The following is a 16,231-nucleotide window of genomic DNA, read 5'->3' on the forward strand; positions in this document are numbered from 1 at the left end:
TTCAGGAAGTGGGACATTGTACTCTTACCCTAAGCTGAGGTGAAAATGGTTGTTGTTCTGTGAAAAAAGTCACCAGAGAGACGTAGGTGGTAGATAGGAAGTCTCTTTATTTAACAAAATGAGACACAGCAGGCATCATATTCAGACCCTTTCAGAGGAAGAGGCCTGCTTGACCCATTATTACATGACATTTTATTTGCTAAATATCAAAGACAATTCTACAATGGCAATGTATCTACAATGCTTCTCTTTGAATTATGTATAACTTTCACATCTCTTTCTTCACACCCCCACTAAAGACACCCAAATGAATTTTAAAATCAGCATTGTCTAGTCTTCTAATTAACTGTGGTTCACTGCTCCTAGAAACTCATCATCCAGAGCTGCATTTTAAATTTAATCTACAGTCCATATTTAGATCTGAAGATTGGTGGCTGAAGTTTGTTGCTGAAGTTAATGTTTTGCAATACACCCTAAATCCAGAATATTCTCTAACAGTCCCTCCTCTTGGCCCTACTGGACAGAAATAAATCTGTACCAGGAAATGCCATCCTTAAGGAGGATCTACTCAAGTAGGGCAGCAGAAATGCCCTGCCTTGGAATCCACCCCCACCCCCCCAATTACTTTATGTGCATCTAAATCTATTGTATCTTCCCTAATGACAAGCTACAAGATGCTAAGCAGAAAGATAGTTCCAGAAATTTGAACAACTATCTTTAAAAATCCAGCTTCATCTTTCGTATGTCTGTTGCTGCCTTCCCTGCTGGCTGATTGTAGTTTAATCACATTCTTTATCTTCACCTCTTTATTCTCTGGTAGCTGAAACGCTCTCTTTCCAGGGGCACCAGGAAGGTAGACATAAACAGACGCACGAGCCCTCTCATTGATGTACAGGAGGGGTTGGGGTGGTCTCTATTTGAATGAGTGCATGGATCTACCGCTCCCTGGTGATACCCCCTTCAGAACTGTTCAGTCGATCACTGGCCTAACTGCTGAAAGGGACCAGCTCATTTGTATTCACTCCCCATTCAGACTGGGAGTGACTGCTTTCAGATGCTGTTTGCATATCCTTCTCTTTCTCAGTCTGCCATGCCATCAAAGTTGTGGAACCTGATGTCTCCGCTTTCTCTGCTTAAAACTTGGATCACTTCCTATCTATTTTTCCCAATATGTTTTCTATTCTCCGCTATACAACTAATCATCTACCTTCAGCAAGCAGCCTTTATTACTGAGTACCATCACCATCACACTTTAACATGCTATTCATGGCATTCTGTCACACTCTTCTGGTTCCTCTGCCTTCGCATTTGCTGTGGGTCAGTTCCATCAACCGTGGTCAGGTCTGGTGCAGCTGGCTGGCGTCCGTCCCTTAGGTTCTCTGCAATGACACTGTAGTTGGGTACAGTTGATCTCCCGCTCTGTCTCTGGGGGGTGACAAGAAGGCTTTAACCTGAATCCAGTGTTTCCACCTTGCTAAGTCTGCACACAGACACGAGTGTCATTTGTCAAAAATACCATAAGACCATAAGATATAGGAGGAGAATTCGACCATCTGGCCTATCGAGTCTGGCCATCTGTGATCCTATCCGTGAGGCAGCACCCTCACCATGACTTGGTCAACTGGCTGTGGGAGGACTATCTCCTTTCCCTCCAGCTCTCTGGGATTAGCAATGTGCTCAGTCCTTCAACACTTTCTAAGTTAGCTACAAAGTTCTTTCACATCCCCATGTAATCTTACCAAATTGGCAGTTGTAGTTTATTTTGTAATTTCTTTAGCTTCTTGTTCCTCTGCTGCCCTCCTCACACTGATGTCTAATCACTCGTTCCCTTTCTGCTCCTTACTATCCCCTTTCTGGTGAGTCTTTACTATGATCACTTTCGACAGCTGCACTACTTCTAACGGCTCCTGACTGTGCTTGGCCCCTCTGCTTGGGACCTCCTGACATGATTCACACACATCGCCCTGTCTCTCCTCCCTGCCTTTTTTCTCCTTTTCCTGAGTCTATGATAGCACCTACCTTACTCAGTGTGTCTATCCCAGGACAGTACTTACATTAACTGGGCACACCCAGAAATGTACAGGAAGCTGTACTCCCTCAATCTCAAGTACCCGGGGCTGACTTCACTCCATCCTCATTCTTTCACCTGCTGCATTGGTAATGTAAATCACCTCTCCAGGCGTGGAAAAGGGTTGATCAGTTATCAATACTGACAACCCCGTGTCCACCAACATTTTACATTGCTGGCCCCCTAATATACAAACCCCTTTTCCAGAAAAGTTGGGATATTTTCCAAAATGCAATAAAAACAAAAATCTATGATATGTTAATTCATGTGAACCTTTATTTAACTGACAAAAGTACAAAGAAAAGATTTTCAGTAGTTTCACTGACCAACTTAATTGCATTTTGTAAACATACACAAATTTAGAATTTGATGGCTGCAACACACTCAACAAAAGTTGGGACAGAGGCATGTTTACCATTGTGTTACATCACCTTTCCTTTTAATAACACTTTTTAATCATTTTGGAACTGAGGATACTAATCGTAGTAGATTTGCAATTGGAAACTTTGTCCATTCTTGCTTGATATAAGACTTCAGCTGCTCAACAGTCCGTGGTCTCCATTGTCTGATTCTCCTCTTCATGATGCACCATACATTTTCAATAGGAGATAGATCTGGACTGGCAGCAGGCCAGTCAAGCACACGCACTCTGTGTCTACAAAGCCACGCTGTTGTAGCCCGTGCAGAATGTGGTCTGGCATTGTCCTGCTGAAATAAGCATGGACGTCCCGGGAAGAGACGTTGCCTTGATGGCAATATATGTCTCTCTAAAATCCTAATATACGCCTCAGAGTCAATGGTACCTTCACATACATGCAACTCACCCATGTCGTGCGCACTGATGCACCCCCATACCATCACAGATGCTGGCTTTTGCACCTTTTGCTGATAACAATCTGGATTGTCGTTTTCATCTTTGGCACGGAGAACTCGACGTTTTATCCGAACACTAGCTGAAATGTGGACTCATCTGACCACCCCACATGGTTCCACAGTCTTTCGGTCCATCTGAGATGAGCTCGGGCCCAGGGAACTCGCGGGCGTTTCTGCATAGAGTTGATGTATGGCTTCCTCCTTGCGTAATACAGTTTCAAGTTGCATTTCTGGATGCAGCGACGGACTGTGTTGAGTGACAATGGTTTTCCAAAGTACTCCCGAGCACAGGTGGCTACAAGTGTCACAGTAGCATGACGGTTCCTTAGGCAGTGCCGCCTGAGGGCTCGAAGATCACGCGCATTCAACAGTGGTTTCCGACCTTGCCCTTTACGCACAGAGGTGTCTCTGAATTCTCTGAATCTTTTCACAATACTATATACTGTAAATGTTGAAAGACCTAAATTCTCTGCAATATTGCGTTGAGGAATGTTCCTTTTGAACTGACTAACAATTCTCTCACAAATTTTGGCACAAAGGGGTGAGCCACGACCCATCCTTGCTTGCAAAGACTGAGCCTTTGATGGATGCTACTTTTATACCCAGTCATGATACCTCACCTGCTACCAATTAGCCTGCTTAATGTGGAGTCTTCCAAACCAGTGTTACTTGAATATTCTGTGCACTTTTCAATCTTATTTTAACTCTGTCCCAACTTTTGTTGAGTGTGTTGCAGCCATCAAATTCTAAATTTCTGTATATTTACAAAATACAATTAAGTTGGTCAGTAAAACTATTGAAAATCTTTTCTTTGTACTTTTGTCAGTTAAATAAAGGTTCACGTGAATTAACATATCACAGATTTTTAATTTTATTGCATTTTGGAAAATATCCTAACTTTTCTGGAAATGGGGTTTGTACTTCTTGTGTAAATCTGTGGATGACCACCACTGGTAATAGAGGCTGCTGTCAGCCGTTGAATGGCTTCACCAGCTCTATATTCTGGTCAGCAGCCAAATCGGAAAGAGAGGATGCTGCTGTGGATTCTGCCTGCTTAGGTGAGTGATTTTCATATTTTCCTCTATTTTTAGGACACTGCCTCCAACCATGGCCTGAGAAGCCAGAACTGTAGCAAATCATCTCCTTTATTCCCACCCCCCACCCCACGTCTATTCCAGCAGTTCCTTGGTATGTGCCCCATACAAAGGCACACAAAGCAAGTTCTCTGTGATGTCACAGCACCTACATTCACTACAGCCACTTACGACTTCTCTTCCCCCTCCTCCGGTCTATCTTACTGGCCCATGATATTATTGCAGAGTATGTCGATCCTACCACTGTCCCCAAATCTAAAACTTCCTGGAGGCTAAGCTCAGGCATTCCTTCAGCATTTTTAGGAAAGCTGTCATCCCTCCCTGGATTATTCAAGACTGAATACTCCTCATATGCTCAGTTTATGTTCTGCATAATCCATAGCTATCTCATCAGCTCTCTGAATCACTGACCTTTTCATTCCCTAGTTACTCTCACATTATCTCCCACCACCCACACCCCCAACAGCCCTGTCGTTGCCTCACTTCCCCTTTAAAGATATCTCTCTTCATTGCTGACATTCCCAGTAGTTGGCCATGTATCTTTCAGCATTCCCTTGGCCATACAGTCCCACACATTCCTCAGACACTGTGCTTTTACTAGCATGTGTATATCTTTGGGGTGCATCTGGTGAAATTGAATCATTTCCTCAAGCTTGCGCCAGAATTCTGCATTCCCACAGGTGACCTTAAGTGAGTGCAGCTTTGACAAAATACTCTGCTTCTCCCTGGGGGTGAAGGGCTTATGGATTGTCATAATCAAAGTCAAGGGTTGGCTCAAGTGATCAGGCTTCTTGACCTGACATTGCCAATCAGTGCCATCCCTACAGATATATCTGGGTCAAACTTCTCCCGGAAATATCTCCACACTAATTTCCACACTATGCAAAATATAAATGATGGATAGAAGTTGAACAGTACACATTTAAAACCGCAGAGTATGTGCTCTACAATTTTCCACTTATGTGCGTCTGAACTCATGATACCTGCTGTATTCCTTTGTGTCTCGAATCTTCAATAACCACACTTTGCAACTGGTGGCCCCGTCTCACCAAATTAACACACAAAGTTTAGTTTCTTGCAAAAATACACACACACACACACACACACACACAGTTTTTATAATCTACCAGTTCAGCTCTCTGCGGTGTTTGTGATTCCTCATGATCCTGTAGTCAGTGATCCAACCGGGTCCAAATATGAATACCAATTTAAAAAATACTCACCCACTTAGCCTGCTGAGATTGCTGGCCACATGATGGGTCACAAGAAAGTATCCTGGATGATCTCCCAAATGTTGTTGCATGAACGGTCATTGGAGATAGGTTGCTCATAGATGTGAAGTAGTCTCTTTATTCAACAAAATAAGACATAACAGACATCATATTCAGACTCTTGGAGGAAGAGGCCTGCTCAGCCCAACACTACATGATATTTTATATGCTAAAGATCAAAGGACAATTCTATAATTACAATGTATCCACAATGCTTCACTTTGAATTACGTATAACTTTCACAAATCTTTCTTCACACCTCCTCCTGAAAGGAAAATCCTGCCTGACTAACCTACTGCAATTTTTTGAGGAAATTACAAGCAGGGTAGACAAAGGAAATGCACTGGATTTTCAGAAGGCCTTTGACAAGGTGCTGCACAGGAGGCTGCTTAGCAAGGTAAGACGCATGGAATTACAGGGAAGTTACTAGCAGGGGTGGAGCATTGGCTGGTTGGCAGAAAACGGAGAGTGGGAATAAAGGGATCCTATTCTGGCTGACTGCCAGTTACCAGTGGAGTTCCACAGGTGTCGGTGCTGGGACCGCTGATTTTTACGATGTATGTCAATGATTTGGTCTATGGGATTAATGGATTTGTAGCTAAATTTGCTGATGATACAAAGATAGGTGGAGGAACGGTAGTGTTGAGGAAACAGAGAACCTGCAGAGAGACTTAGATAGTTTAGGAGAATGGGCAAAGAAGTGGCAAATGACATACAATGTTGGAAAGTGTATGGTCATGCACTTTAGTGGAAGAAATAAATGGGCAGACTATTATTTAGATGGAGAGAGAATTCAAAATGCAGAGATGCAAAGTGACTTGGGAGTCCTTGTACAGGATACCCTAAAGGTTAACATCCAGGTTGAGTTGGTGGTGAAGAAGGTGAATGTAATGTTGGCCTTCATTTCTAGAGGTATAGAATATAAGAGCAGGTATGTGATGTTGAAGCTCTATAAGGCACTTGTGAGACCACACTTGGGGGTATTGTGTGCAGTTTTGGGCTCCTTATTTTAGAAAGGATATACTGATATTGGAGAGGGTTCAGAGAAGATTCATGAGAATGATTCCAGGAATGAAAGGGTTACCATATGAGGAATGTCTTGCAGCTCTTGGGCTGTATTTCCTGGAGTTCAAGAGAATGAGGGGTGCTCTCACAGAAACATTCCAAATGTTAAAAGGCCTAAACAGATTAGATATGGCAAAGTTATTTCCCATGGTAGGGGAGTCTAGGACAAGAGGGCACAACTTCAGGATTGAAGGACATCCATTTAGAACAGAGATGTGGAGAAATTACTTTAGTCAGAGTGTGATAAATCTGTGGAATTTGTTGCCATGAGTGGCTGTGGAGGCCAAATCACTGGGTGCACTTAAGGCAGAGATATCTATGTTCTTGCCATGATTGAATGGCAGAGCAGACTCGATGGGCTAAATGGCCTACTTCTGCTCCCATATCTTATGGTCTTATAGTCTTACTACAGACACCCAAATGAATTTTAAATCAGCATTGTCCGGTCTTCCAACTAACTGCAGTTCACAGCACTTAGGAACCCCTTGTCCAGACTGGCATTTTAAATTCAATATACAGCCCAGATTCAGATCTGAAGATTGGTGGCTGAAGTTAATTACTGAATTAATGTTTTGCTCCATGCCATAAGTTCATAATATGCTCTAACAATGGTTGAGAGTTTCAAGTTCCTTGGTGTAACTATCAACAATATCTTGTTCTGGTCCAGCCATATAGATACCATCACCATTAAATCACTCTAACATTTGTACTTCCTCAGAAAGCTAAGAAAAGTTAGTGTCCTCACCAATTTTGACAAGACACTATAGAAAGCATGCCTTCCAGGTGCACCACAACTTGGCATGGCAAATGCTCTGTACAAGACTTCAATAAATTGCATTAAGTTGTGAACACTGCCTCGTCTATCACGAAAGCCAGCTTCCCCTCCATTGACTCTGATTATAATCTTGTAAAGCAGCCAACGCAATCAAAGACCACTCACCCCAGTTCTTTTCTCATCTCCACCCCTCTCCCATCAGGCTGAGATCATTTACTATCAAACTTAAGGACAGCTTCTATCCTGCTGTTACCAGATCCCTAAGTGGGCCTCTTGTATAACAAAGAACTCTTGATATCTGAATTTACCTCATCATGGCCCTTACAATTTGCCTGGCTACCTGGACTCACTTTATCTGTAACGGTACTACCATATTAATCATATAACCATGTAACAATTACAGCATGGAAACAGGCCATCTCGGCCCTTCCAGTCCATGCCAAACACTTACGCTCAACTAATCCCACTGACCTGCACTCAGCCCATAACCCTCCATTCCTTTCCTGTCCATATAGCTGTCCAATTTTACTTTAAATGACAATATCAAACCTGCCTCTACCACTTCTGCTGGAAGCTCGTTCCACACAGCTACCACTCTCTGAGTAAAGAAGTTCCCCCTCATGTTACCCCTAAACTTTTGCCCCCTAACTCTAAACTCATGTCCTCTTTTTTGAATCTCCTCTACTCTCAATGGAAAAAGCCTATCCACGTCAACTCTATCTATCCCTCTCATAATTTTAAATACCTCTATCAAGTCCCGCCTCATCCTTCTACGCTCCAAAGAATAAAGACCCAACTTGCTCAACCTTTCTCTGTAACTTAGGTACTGAAATTCAGGTAATATTCTGGTAAATCTTCTCTGTACTTTCTCTATTTTGTTGACATCTTTCCTGTAATTCGGTGACCAGAACTGTACACAATACTCCAAATTTGGCCTCACCAATGCCTTGTACAATTTTAACATTACATCCCAACTCTTACACTCAATGCTCTGATTTATAAAGGCCAGCATACCAAAAGCTTTCTTCACTATCCTATCCACATGAGATTCCACCTTCAGGGAACTATGCACCATTATTCCTAGATTCCCCTGTTCTACTGCATTCTTCAAAGCCCTACCATTTACCATGTATGTCCTATTTTGATTTGTCCTACCAAAATGCAGCACCTCACATTTATCAGCATTAAACTCCATCTGCCATCTTTCAGCCCACTCTTCTAACTGGCCCAAATCTCTCTGCAAGCTTTGAAAGCTTACTTCATTATCCACAATGCCACCTATCTTAGTATCATCTGCATACTTACTAATTCAGTTTACCACCCCATCATCCAGATCATTAATACATATGACGAACAACATTGGACCCAATACAGATCCCTGAGGCACACCACTAGTCACTGGCCTCCAACCTGACAAACAGAACAGTTATCCACCACTACTCTCTGCTGTCTCCCATCCAGCCACTGCTGAATCCATTTTACTATTTCAATATTAATACCTAATGATTGAACCTTCCTAACTAAACTTCCGTGTGGAACCTTGTCAAAGGCCTTACTGAAGTCCATATAGACCACATCCGCTGCTTTACCCTCGTCAACATTCCTAGTAACCTCTTCAAAAAATTCAACAAGATTTGTCAAACATGACCTTCCACGCACAAATCCATGTCGACTGTTCCTAATCAAACCCTGTCTATTCAGATGATTATATCTACCATCTCTAAGAATACTTTCCATCAACTTACCCACCACTGACGTCAAACTTACAGGCCGATAATTGCTAGCTTTACTCTTAGAACCCTTTAAAGCAATGGAACAACATGAGCAATATGCCAACCCTTCGACACCATCCCCGTTTCTAATGACATTTGAAATATTTCTGTCAGAACCCCTGCTATTTCTACACTAATTTCCCTCAAGGTCCTAGGGAATATCCTGTCAGGACCCGGCGACTTATCCACTTTTATATTCCTTAAAAGCACCAGTACTTCCTCTTCCTTAATTATCATACTTTCCATAGCTTCCCTACCCGTTTCCCATACCTTACACAATTCAATTTCCTTCTCCTTAGTGAATGCCGAAGAAAAGAAATTGTTCAAAATCTCGCAACACACATCAAAGTTGCTGGTGAACGCAGCAGGCCAGGCAGCATCTCTAGGAAGAGGTACAGTCGACGTTTCGGGCCAAGAACCTTCGTCAGGAATAACTGAAGGAAGAGCTAGTTAGAGATTTGAAAGTGGGAGGGGGAGGGGCAGATCCAAAATGATAGGAGAAGACAGGAGGGAGAGGGATGGAGGATGGTGGTTTTCCATCCTCCCGTCACCCCACTAGGAATAGGGTTCCCCTGGTCCTCACCTACCACCCCACCAGCCTCTAGGTCCAACATATTATTCTCCGTAACTTCCGCTACCTCCAACGGGATCCCACCGCTAAGCACATCTTTCCCTCCCCCCTCCCTGCTTTCCGCAGGGATCACTCCCTACGCGACTCCCTTGTCCATTCGTCGCCCCCATCCCTCCCCACTGATCTCCCTCCTGCACCTATCCGTGTAAGCTGAACAAGTTCTACACATGCCCTTACACTTCCTCCCTTACCACCATTCAGGGCCCCAGACAGTCCTTCCAGGTGAGATAACACTTCACCTGTGAGTCGGCTGGGGTGATATACTGCGTCCGGTGCTCAAGATGTGCTTCTATATACTGGCGAGACCCGATGCAGACTGGGAGATCATTTTGCTGAACACCTACGCTCTGTCCGCCAGCGAAAGCAGGATCTCCCAGTGGCCACACATTTTATTTCCACATTCCATTCCCATTCTGATATGTCTATCCATGGCCTCCTCTACTGTAAAGATGAAGCCACACTCAGGTTGGAGGAACAACACCTTATATTCTGTCTGGGTAGCCTCCAACCTGATGGCATGAACATTGACTTCTCTAACTTCCGCTAATGCCCCACCTCCCCCTCGTACCCCATCTGTTATTTACTTATATACACACATTCTTTCTCTCTCTCTCCTTTTTCTCCCTCTGTCCCTTTGAATATACCCCTTGCCCATCCTCTGGGTTTTCCCCCCCTCCCCCTTTTCCTTCTCCCTGGGCCTCCTGTTCCATGATCCTCTCATATCCCTTTTGCCAATCAACTGTCCAGCCCTTGGCTCCATCCCTCCCCCTCCTGCCTTCTCCTATCATTTTGGATCTCCCCCCCGCCTCCCACTTTCAAATCTCTTACTAGCTCTTCCTTCAGTTAGTCCTGACGAAGGGTCTCGACCCGAAACATCGACTGTACCTCTTCCTAGAGATGCTGCCTGGCCTTCTGCGTTCACCAGCAACTTTGATGTGTGTTGCTTGAATTTCCAGCATCTGCAGAATTCCTCGTGTTTACATCTTCAAAATCTCCCCCACCTCTTTTGGTTTCACACATAGCTGTCCACTCTGATTCTCTAAGGGACCAATTTTATCCCTATCCTTTTGCTATTAATATAACTGTAGAAACCCTTTTGATTTGTTTTCACCTTACTTGCCAAAGCAACCTTGTATCTTCTTTTAGCTTTTCTAATTTCTTTCTAAAGATTCTTTTTACATTCTTCATATTCCTCAAGCACCTCATTTACCCCATGCTGCCTATATTTATTGTAGATATCTCTTTTTTTTCCGAACCAAGTTTCCAATATCCCTTGAAAACCATGGCTCTCTCAAACTTTTAACCTTTCCTTTCAACCTAACAGGAACATAAAGATTCTGTACTCTCAAAATTTCACCTTTAATTGGCCTCCATTTCTCTATTACATCCTTCCCATAAAACAATTTGTCCCAATCCACTCCTTCTAAATCCATTCACATCTCCTCAAAGTTAACCTTTCTCCAATCAAAAATCTCAACCCTGGGTCTAGACCTATCCTTCTCCATAATTATATTGAAACTAATGGCATTATGATTACTGGACCCGATGTGCTCCCCAACACAAACCTCTGTCACTTGACCTATCTCATTCCCTAACAGGAGATCCAACACTGCCCCTTCTCTAGTTAATACATCTATGTATTGCTGCAAAAAACTATCCTGCACACATTTTACAAACTCCAAACCATCCAGCCCTGTTACAGTATGGACTTCCCAGTCTATGTGTGGAAAGTTAAAATCTCCCACAATCACAACCTTGTGCTTACTACAAATATCTGCTATCTCCTTACAAATTTGCCCCTCCACTTCTCGCTCTCCATTAGGTGGTCTATAATGCACCCCTATAAGTGTTACTACACCTTTCCCATTCCTCAATTCCACCAAATATCCTCCCTAGACGAGCCCTCTAATCTATCCTGCCAGAGCACCACTGTAATATTTTTTCTGACAAGCAATGCAACACCTCCCCCTCTTGTCCCTCCAATTCTATCACACCTGAAGCAACGAAATCCAGGAATATTTAGTTGCATTATGCATATATATTCTGCATTATGTTATTCACTGTATGGAATGATTTGTCTGGATGGCACGCTAACAAAGTTTTTCAGTGTATGTGACAACAAAACCAAACAAATTATTAAGCAATACTTAGTTAACCACTGACTGGAGGAAGAAGTGTGTTTTCTAATGAGATAGGTTCTGTAATGTTCTATCTTGTTGTTTGTAGAAGTTCTGTTTGCAGTGTCAGCATTTATGGAATAAGGTATATATTAAAATGTGCCACAATCACTTGAACACTCACAATGGCTTCAAAATGAGTAGCAGATACAAAGTGGGAAATATACTTCCATTATGGGTTAGCATTTTCCCTACAAATGGACTTCACTCTTAAAATTCATAAATTGGGTTGTGTTATTTTTTGAGCAAGTTCTTATATGTGAAACTTAAGTATTCTTAAGTGAAAAATAATGTTTGTAGAAGATGAACATGGAGGAAGTGTGACCAGCTTCCTAATTTAGGAGAGTATGGCTTGAGATGCGTGAATAGCCAGATAAAAAGAAGATACAAACATTACATTTGCGACTTTTTTCATGCTCTTGATCTCCTCACCAACTTTCAACTTCCTAGCCCTGACTACCTCACTTTCACCATGGATGTCCAGTCCCTATGTACTTCTATCCCCATCAAGAAGGCTTTAAAGCTCTCAGCTTCTTTCTCAATAAGTGAAGTCAAGTTTATTGTCGTTTAACTATACACATGTATATAGTCAAATGAGACAATGTCTCTCCAAATCAGGGTGTAAAGAACTGTGGTATACATAACACATAATAACTTATGTAAGTAAGGATGAAATCTACAGATAGATTACACATAAATAAACTTAAGTGCATATATTAAATATTGTAAAGTAGAGAACAGATTAACCAGTGACACTTTGAATGTGATGTGGCGGGGAGTTCAGAACTCTAATGACCTGAGGGAAGGAACTGTTCCCCATCCTAACTATTCTTGTTTTTATGCCTTGCAGTCTCCCACCCGAAGGTAAAAAGTCATAGAGGATGCTGGATAGCTGTGATCCTTGATAATACTCAGGACCTTTCGCAGGCAGCACTCTTGATAATTATCATGTCCCCAGTGGTAGCGATACACCTATGATCCTCTGGGCGGTTCTCATCGTCCTTTGTAGGCACTTCTGGCCCAATGCTCGGTTGTTCCCATACCAGTTCCCTTCTACTACTACCCTCCTTCGTCTGGCAGAATTATATTTCACCCTCAACAATTTTTCCTTTGGCTCCTCCCACATTTCCCCGACTGGAAGGGCAGCCATGGGCATCCACATGAACCCCAGCTATGTCTGCCTTTTTAATTGCTACATGGAACAGTTCATGTTCCAAACCTTCCCCGGCAATGCTCAACTCTTTCTCTGCTACGTAGATTACTGAATGTTGCTGCTTCACGCTCCCACGCCGTGCTCGTCCATTTCATCAACTTTGCCTCCAACTTCCACCTTGCCCTTAAATTCATTTGGTTCTTTTCTGACACCTCCCTCCTTTTTCTCTGGAGACATACTGTTTGTTAACCGACAGCTTTTATATACCTCCCGATTATCACGATTGCCTCGACTATACCTCTTCCCACCCTGTCTGCTGTAAAAACGCTATACTATACCCTTTTCTCAGTCCTTTCGTCTTGCCGCATCTGTTCCCAGGATGCAGCTTTTCTTTCCAGTACATCAGAGATGCCCTTTTTCAAAGAACGGGGGTTCCCTTCCTCCACCATTGATGCTGCCCTCAACTGCATCTCATCCATTTCCCGAACATCAGAGCTCACCACATCTTCCCGCCACCTTCACAGTGATACAGTTCATCTTATCCTTCCCCACCAGCCCATGAATTTCTGCTTCCAACTACACCATTCTCCGTTGTTTCCGCCATCTCCAAAGGGATCCTACCACCAAACATGCCTCCCCACCCCCTCTCTCCGATTTCTGCAGGAATCGCTCCCGCCGTGATTCCCTTCTCCATTCGTCCCCCCCCCCCATTAATCTCCCTCCCAGCACCTATCCCTACAAGTGGACAAAGTGCTACACCTGCCCACTCACCTCTTCGCTCACCTCCATTCAGGGCCCCAAACAGTCCTTCCAGTTGAATGAAGCAACACTTCAGCTGCGAATCTGCTCGGGTCATTTATTGTGTCCGGTGCTCCCAATGCTGCTTCCTCTATATTGGAGCGTCCCGCCGTAAATTGCAGAGCCGCTTCGTCCAACACCTCCGCGCCATCCACCAAAAGCGATGGCCAAATATTTTAGTTTCGATTCCTACTCTCATTCTGACATGTCGGTCAATGGCCTCCTCCTGTGCCACGGTGAGGCCACCCTCATGGTGAAGGAGCAACACCTTATATTTATTTCCTCTGGGCAGCCTACAACCTGATGGCATGAACATCGATTTCTCATTCCTGTAAAAAAAAGTTTCCCTCCCCTCTTTTTCCATTCTCTACTCTGGTGTCTTACCTCTTCTCACCTACCTCTTACCTCTCATCTCCCCTGGGTCCCTTCTTCCTATGGCCCGCCCTCCTCTCATATCAGATTCCTTCTTCTCCAGCCCTTTTCCTTTCCTACCACCTTCTAGCTATCCTCGTCCCCACCCCCACCCACCCCACCTTTTTATTCTAGCGTCTTCCCCCGCCTCTCCAATCCCGAAGAAGGGTCTCGACCCGAAACGTCGACAGTTTATTCATTTCCATAAATGCTGTCTGAATTGCTGTGATCCTCCAGCAATTTGTGTGTGTGTGTGTGTGTGTGTTGCTTTGGATTTCTAGGATCTGCAGAATCTCTTGTGTTTTTATGGTTCCTTAGGTCTGGAATACTTTTAAATTTTAATGGTCAGATTTCACGGACAAATACTGGTCGATCCTTAATTTCATACTATCCATGATTACAGGAAACTGTTTGAATCCATCCTGTTTGTGCTCCACTGGAGATCTTTTGTAATACAATTTGGATTGTCCTGACAGGCTATCTTTTCCCACAAACAACCTAACCCATAACCTGTTGCAAAATAGTTCTTGGGAGTCTGGACTTGGGATCAAAGGGAACCATAACAAGCAATGGCAGGTTTCTCCAACTGGTCACACGCAAGAATCCTTATTTACAGATAGAGGGTCTAAAGTGGGTCGCAGAAGTATTTAATTCGATTGGAAATCTTGCAGATTGTTAACTACAAGAAAGGAAGATGCGATCAAAGGAGATTTTGCTGCTCTTTAAATGCAGAATACAAAATCTAGTCGTTTTTAATGTCAAACATTGCGATGAATTATTTTCATTTGCATTATTCAATAACACGACTTTCTTGGATACACAGTCGTGATTCGTGAACGATATTAAATGGCTTTACACGACTGTTTCGTTCGGAGTTGGTGTTTTACGGTTAAACAAATTTCTTTGCGAAACTGAAGATTGGCCTCTTCTGACCAAAAGACTACGCACCTGAACACTGAAAGTTCTCATTTGATTCACCATGCCATCCCTGGATACGAAATAAATGAATGGGTCAATGCAGCTGTTCAAACTGGTCAGCCCCCTGGTAATCTGATAGAACAAGTAAACCGATTTGGTATTTCCAGCACAGAGACCTTTCCATTGAGAATGCCTGGACATTAAATTGAGATATCGTAAAACGTGATAAGGGGCAAAACAAACCGAAAATAAAAGCATAGTAATGATCGCAAGATTCCGGGATCGTTCCTTCGCGCCGGTACCTAGGCTGCGTTTTTTGCTGAGCACCACAGCGATTTGACAGTAACATCCTACGATAAGGAGGAAAGGGATCAAAAATCCAGTCACAGAAATAACCCTAACATACAATAGATACGAGGTTATTTCCTCGTTACTTGTAGTATCGTAGCACTTTGAACCATTGGCATCTGTCTTGGTAAAATATAAATCCACCTGGGTTTGAATCAGAACGAGCCCCCAGACCAGAAGACTGATGAGTGCTGAGTGACGCGTCTTCCATCTGCCCAACATCTTCATGGGATGCACAATGCCCAGGTAACGCTGTGCACTGATGCAAGTGAGGAATCCGATACTGCCGTACAAGTTCAGGTGGAAAACGAGCCTGCTCATTCGGCAAACATATTTCCCAAAAATCCACCGACTGTGGCTGGCATAATACACCATAAAGAACGGCAGGGTGATGACATACAGAAGGTCCGCGAGAGCCAGGTTAAACACGAACAAATTCCCGCGGGCCCATTTCCTCCGCCTCAAACACAAACAGACCAGCACCAAGGAATTCATGAAGAAACCCACCAGGAACACAATAGCGTATGTAACTGAGAGGAAGATGTACTGAAAGGTCTTATTGATTTCACATGCGGCGGTATGGTTCGGAGGCATGAAGTCAGGTGCCAACGAAACTGCGATCAAAGGGCTCACCTCCATCATTAGGTCTGAAACACACCTTCTAGGTCAGAAGCCACCTCCCCATTAACACTTTCGAATCGGCTGTCCCACAAACCAAATAAAAACAAACTTTTAAATCAGAAAAAACCAGAAGTGAAGCGCCATTCACCAGATGCGTCAATACACTAAGGCTCAGAACGTAGGAGTGGTGGGCAAGTCATATCTTCAAGTATTAAAGCCACACCTTATTTCCGAAAACGTGTAGGATCTTGTTACG

General features: G+C 43.4%; 1 protein-coding gene across 1 annotated transcript; it reads right to left on the minus strand.

The window, feature by feature from the left end:
- Nucleotides 1–1,260: 1,260 nt before the first annotated feature.
- LOC140210562 (P2Y purinoceptor 1-like) lies at nucleotides 1,261–15,993 on the minus strand. The gene is made up of 2 exons (XM_072279634.1): nucleotides 15,037–15,993; nucleotides 1,261–1,425 (listed from the first exon to the last, which is right to left on the minus strand). The coding sequence occupies exons 1-2, from the start codon at nucleotides 15,991–15,993 to the stop codon at nucleotides 1,261–1,263; spliced, it is 1,122 nt and encodes a 373-aa protein (XP_072135735.1).
- Between the last annotated feature and the right edge of the window lie 238 nt (nucleotides 15,994–16,231).

This window comes from Mobula birostris, chromosome 2, assembly GCF_030028105.1.
Source record: "Mobula birostris isolate sMobBir1 chromosome 2, sMobBir1.hap1, whole genome shotgun sequence".
Lineage (NCBI taxonomy): Eukaryota > Metazoa > Chordata > Chondrichthyes > Myliobatiformes > Myliobatidae > Mobula > Mobula birostris.

Bases quoted from the DNA above. Each gene is read 5' to 3' on its own strand.
- LOC140210562 (XM_072279634.1), bottom strand. From the start codon at position 15,993: ATGGAGGTGAGCCCTTTGATCGCAGTTTCGTTGGCACCTGACTTCATG. The intron at 1,426-15,036 runs GTGCGTAGTCTT...GTCACCCCCCAG, and splicing joins TGAGAACTTTCAGTGTTCAG to AGACAGAGCGGGAGATCAAC.